This window comes from Echinops telfairi, unplaced genomic scaffold (assembly GCF_000313985.2).
Source record: "Echinops telfairi isolate 266 unplaced genomic scaffold, ASM31398v2 ScPeMD7_70;HRSCAF=299, whole genome shotgun sequence".
In the NCBI taxonomy this organism is placed as follows: Eukaryota; Metazoa; Chordata; class Mammalia; order Afrosoricida; family Tenrecidae; genus Echinops; species Echinops telfairi.
Window position 1 is genome coordinate 40,607,341 of NW_022103968.1, and position 5,317 is coordinate 40,612,657.

The window sequence follows — 5,317 nt, forward strand, 5'->3', positions numbered from 1 at the left end:
TCTTTTGAAGTACCCTAACTTTTAGACGCGCAAAACTACAGGCTTAAAATTCTTGGTTTCTGTCTTACTCAACAAGCTGACTCAGTAAATTTAGTGTAGTGGTGGATGAACAAGTGTGAGCATTTTAGTTACAATCTGAAACAAGTAAACGCACTCCCGACAGCATTTCTGGATAGTAGCTGGTAAATTATACTTTGAAATTCTACACAAGTGGGCAAAATTCACGATACCTATAGGTGTCAGAGGACTTGAAACCTAAATAAGCTAAGTGGCAATTCTGGCACCACAATGATACTTAAATTTCAAGTGAGAACTGAAGTTTAATCTCTACGATCACCATTTGCTACACACAATACCTTTGGAATCCAAAGGGCATTATCATTTCGGGATCAAAAACGACTCTATCTCCGTTCTATTACCAATGACCGGCAGGAAACACAAAATGCAACTGAACAGCAAATCCCAGGGCCTATCCGATCTCACCCCGGAGGGAGGGAAGAAGGCAAATTTAACAAAGATTTTATAAGGGCACTTTGCAAGGTCTATTACAGCTCCATTGATTTCAAACTTCCAAACTTCTAAATGCGGTTGGAAGTTGCAATTAACTTAGTTTACACGTCCAAACCGACTCGTCGCCAGAGCCCGATTCTGCTGCTAAAGTTATGCAAATGAGCCCCACAATTCATATTTTAAATAAATCTACCCGAGCAACCCAGGAAGCTAGAAACAATCACTGCAAGATTCTGATGCAATATGCGTACGTGCAACACGAATTTTCATTTTAATCTGATCTATACCCTTGATCTAGGGCCTAGGCCAAGATGTAATCGGAATATGCTCAACCTCAAAGCGTCGACTTTTCTGTTCATTTCGGGGGACCAGATTCACGAGCTCTCGAATCCACGACCAGGGTTACTGGCTCCTGTACAAACGGGAGGACAACAGCCCCTAGGAAGCGACCCCAGACCGAGACAAGAAAGCACCCGGCGTCTTGACACTTGCCACCAGGCAAGCGTTCCGTCTAGCCTCACACACCCAGGGAAGAAGACCTTGGGGAGCGCCACACAACACGGGACACACTCGAGAAGCCCGACTGGGGTTCTACGTGATCGTCACCCAATCTATGACAACCATTCGCCTCCGTCTACTCCCACGTTCTACGCGCGAGTGACAGAAAGGCCGGGAAGGAGCAGCCGCAGAAATGGATACAGGTCAAGTCTAAGTCGAATCCATCCTCTTGGTATCTCCTTTTGTTTCTGCTAACGATCTCTTTGATGATGGCTGTCATGTCTGGGAGCCTGTGGCTGAAGAAAAAGGAGGAGAGAGATGGCAGAAGCTGCTGGTGGCGGGGCTTCTTCTGCAGGATGGAAATGGCTCTGGACTTGGCGGTCGCTGATGCCCCTCGCTCGCTTGCCGCTTGGCTCTGGACCGCAGCCGGGTAATGGCTGCTGCGGCGGCTGCTGCTGCTGCTGCTGCTGCTGGATGCTTGCAACGACTGGGCCTGCTTCTCCTCAGGAGCCAGAGGCCTGGCAGCAGCGGCGGCGGCGGAATGGGGAGAAGACGAAGAATCCTCGGATCGGCTGCCTCCCCCGACGGCCTCCAGAGCCCGGGCCAGAGGGGGTGCGGCGGCGGCGGCGGAGGGGAGAGTTAAAACCGGCCCGGGTCCCTGGATGTGCCGCCGCCGCCGCCGCCGCCGTGTTGGAGGCAGTGGAAGGGGAGAGACCAACTCTCCGGCGTTCCCAGCCCTGGAAATGGTGACAGGCGACTCCGACCCCCTCCCCGGAGCTGGAGCTGCAGCCGCCCCGGCCGCCGCCGCTTCTCCCCCCCGCTCCAGGAGCGGGAGGTGCCGCCGCCGCGCCTCAGCCGGCTCCCTCCCGAGCCCACGGTTTCCACCTTCCCTTTCAGGGGAAGCCGAGGAAGAGGCTGCACGGTTAGAAGAGGCGACGGAGAGGAGGCGAGAAACGCCGCCGCTGGCGCCTCCGCCGGCCCGCCGGCTCCCCGAGGGCGCTGCCCCCGCGGCTGCTCACAGGCGCTGAGAGGGGCTCTGGGCCGCGGCCGCCGCCGTCTCTCATCTCCCTCGCCTGAGCCCAGCCTCGCCTCACAGCGGCTCAACTCTCAAACTTCCATCATGGCTGCAGCTTCCGAGAGGAGAGAACTAAGCGCAGCCGAATCGCGGCCCCGACGCGCGTATCCTGCCGCAGTGCACAAAGAGTTCCGCCACATCACCGCGGGTCTGCCCGCCCCCTCCGCCGCCTCGCGGGGAGCCCGGGCGCTTCGGCAGCCCGAAGGGAGACGGGAGGCGGACGGGATCGCGCGGGGGTGGGGGCGGGGAGAGGCAGGGCAAGACGGAGGCGGTTGGGAGGAGGTAAAAGCGGCGACTCTCCGTGCGAGCGCAGAACCCTTAAGCTGCAGGCGCTTCTGAGCATGCCCAGTGAGACTGCCGGGGCTCGCTTGGGCTTGTTCGGAGGCGCCCGCCTGTAGCTGCACTTGCCACCGCTGCTTCTGCAGCAACGGGGCGGGGGAGACTGGCAAAGGCTGCGGCCCTGAAATCCAACAGGAGCCAGGATGGGCCGCTACCGAGGGAAGGAAAACTGATGATGAAAACCCTAATTCAAACGTGAGGTTACCTGTGCACAGGTGGAAGGGTCAGGTGACCGCGCTGGACAGTGTCTAGGGGCAGGCCAGGACTGTCCCTGCAATGAGGACACCCCTCCCCCTTCCTCTGCCCACTGGTTTCCCGGGCACCGCCAGCCGTCTCCCTCCTTTAGCCCCGAGGTCGGATCACACCGCTTTGCAAGGATTTGGCTGCGACAGCCTGTGTCGAGAGATCCTCACTCCTTCACGCCTCCACCCCCGGTGTCCTCAAGGTGTCAGTCTTAGCACAAAGAACAACCCCCTATTGTGTCTCCAGCGTGTATCTTCTCCAACGGCTCTCACCGCCCGCTTCCCCGGTTACTCGGCTCATTCGCCCTAAAAATGAAAGCTTTCAGCCCAGTGCCCTGAGGGTGAGCGCATCGCCCCGGAAATTTCAAATCCCCAAGAGCAACGGCCTAGGTAGGTCGAAGGCAGATCCCCGAGGGTGGGATGCACTCCGCAGCCCCCTTAATTACCCCACGGGAGAACCGACCTACCCACCCCTCGGGGCTCCAGGTCAGTCCCTAGCCAGGAACCCAGACTCAATCCTTTAAGTCTACCTCGCCCCGCCCCTTTTCGGCCGCAGCGAAAACCCGGCTGGATGGACTACGCTGGGGTCTGGCTCCCTACGCCCGGAGCCAGGCAGCGCACGCTGAAGGCCAGGGTTGTGGGCCCGGGTGAGAGGCAGGGAACCGTAGGAAGCTGCAGCCTTGCGAGTGGGCGGAGCCGAGGAGACCTGGGAGGGTTCAAAAGGAGGTGGAAGGATACGGGAGCCGCCGTCGGAACTACTTTCGGGGAGGTCACGTGTGTTCCTAGTTGGGGAACTTTCCAAATTCCCACTCCCCGTTGATAGCTCCAGAAGCAGTGGCAAGTGCTTCCCCTCCTCTGTTCGCAGCGCCTCCAGCCCCGTGCTGGCCGCGGGACCCGCGGACGCTCAGAGCGAAGTAGGAAAACAGGCTCCTACCGGAGCGTGGTCGGGACTGCGTCTGGGGAGCTGGTTACACAAGCACTCTCATCTAAGCACGTGCCCCCGCCTCCCCGTACAGCTGGTCGCCGCCGCCGATTTTTGCAAACCACGAGGCGACAGAGAGTGCCCAAGGTGGTCCCACCCTTCTCTTGCTACCCAGAGAGCTAGCTGAAGAGCTGACACCTGAGACATCCAGCTCTGGACGGGCAAATGCTGGGAGTTCCCCCACCGTGGGAGAAGGGGCTGGGCCTTGGGGGTCGAGCGCATGCCCTCTTCTTCCCTCCCCCACCCCCCGCCCAACACCCCGACAATACCCCCGTCGGTGGCCTGCCCTTTATGGTGAACCCATCAGGCTGGCTATAAACCAGATAAAGGGTATCTCCTGCAGCGGGCTAGTACGCTGCTGAGTCTACCGATGTTGCAACAAACTTCCAGTCACTACCCGGAGCAGGTGAGTGCGCCCCACCTACTGTAGATTCAGCCAAGTGACTTATCTCGTCGGAAAACCTAGTCCGTGGCCGCCAGCCCAGTAGAAACCTGTCAAGTTTGCTTAAAGCCAGGATTGGTTGACCTATCTCCGCGAGAGGGAACTGGTTCAGAAATGTAGAGAACTAGTGCGTTTCTCCACTGCCCCACCCAAATCCTCTCACCAAAGCAAGTGGTCTTTGAGTGCCACCAATCTTTTATTCTTTTCTCTGGGAAGTGGATCTCAAGGCAACAAAGTCCAAAAAGCATTTGATAGTTACAAATGTGGTGGGCCAGGCCGAGGTTATTAGGTTGCTTTTCAAATTTGGGGGAGAAGAGGAATTAATTTACATATGTAGCAAGAATTATGAGTAGGTGCCTAGAAAATCGTTATAAGGCTTCATGCAGTGAGAAAGAAGATTGTGTGTGTGCTCATAGTTGCACGCAGCCTCTAAAGACTAGAAGCCCAAGGGACCTACCTTAAAAGCCACAGGCCATTACCTAACTTCACGATTACTAATTAAACCAGAGATGTTTACAGTGTCCTTAGAGATCTTGGAAGCTCCATGAAACTTTGCATTTATATACACCATCCTGTTAAGATAGCACTTCAGGAGTTGGCCACATGCTAGAGCTACAGTGTTGACACTGGAGGCTCCTCGGGTGTGCGTGGTGCTTCTGATCAGCCTGGCCAAGATAAGGACTTGGGTGCAAAAGGAAATAGAAAGCACCCTGGAGAACGTAGGAAGAAAGGCCTCATTTGATTTTCAAAAATGAACATCCTGTCCACACAGCTTGATAGTGCCCTTGACTCAATTTCCACTCATAGGGACCCCATGTGACAAACTGTAGACTCACTCCTGGTTTTTTTTCTTGGCTGTCTTTACAGAAATGTCACCAAGTCTCTCTCCTTCAGAGCTTCTAGGTTAGTGCCCGGGCACCCTCTTCCCAGAATGGCCTGAATGTTTAACCATTTGCGACACCAGGGCTCCTTTGTGAGCTAAAGATTACTCTATTTTGCAAATAACCAAGAAGAATGAGAACAACCTGATTCCCAGTTTCCAGTAGATTTCATTGTAACCTGAGCTGTGCCCAATTACCTCCTGCTGCTGGGTGGGGGAAAAGAAAAGAAACAATGAAGGAAGAATGAATGGGAAGGGTAAAATGTCCCACATTTGTTTCTCAAGTTGCTGATCTTCTCCCCGCTGCCCTGCTCCGCCACTCCCCTGGAGCCTCTCAGATGTAAGAATT

The 5,317-nt window shown here is 55.7% G+C and overlaps 1 protein-coding gene across 1 annotated transcript; it reads left to right on the plus strand.

Moving 5' to 3' along the window:
* Positions 1–2,128: 2,128 nt before the first annotated feature.
* On the plus strand, positions 2,129–3,769 carry KLLN (killin, p53 regulated DNA replication inhibitor). Its single transcript, XM_004718076.1, is given in 6 exon segments — positions 2,129–2,319; positions 2,912–3,054; positions 3,323–3,357; positions 3,359–3,426; positions 3,428–3,692; positions 3,695–3,769. Coding segments are annotated over 6 exon segments (777 nt in total).
* Positions 3,770–5,317: the final 1,548 nt, after the last annotated feature.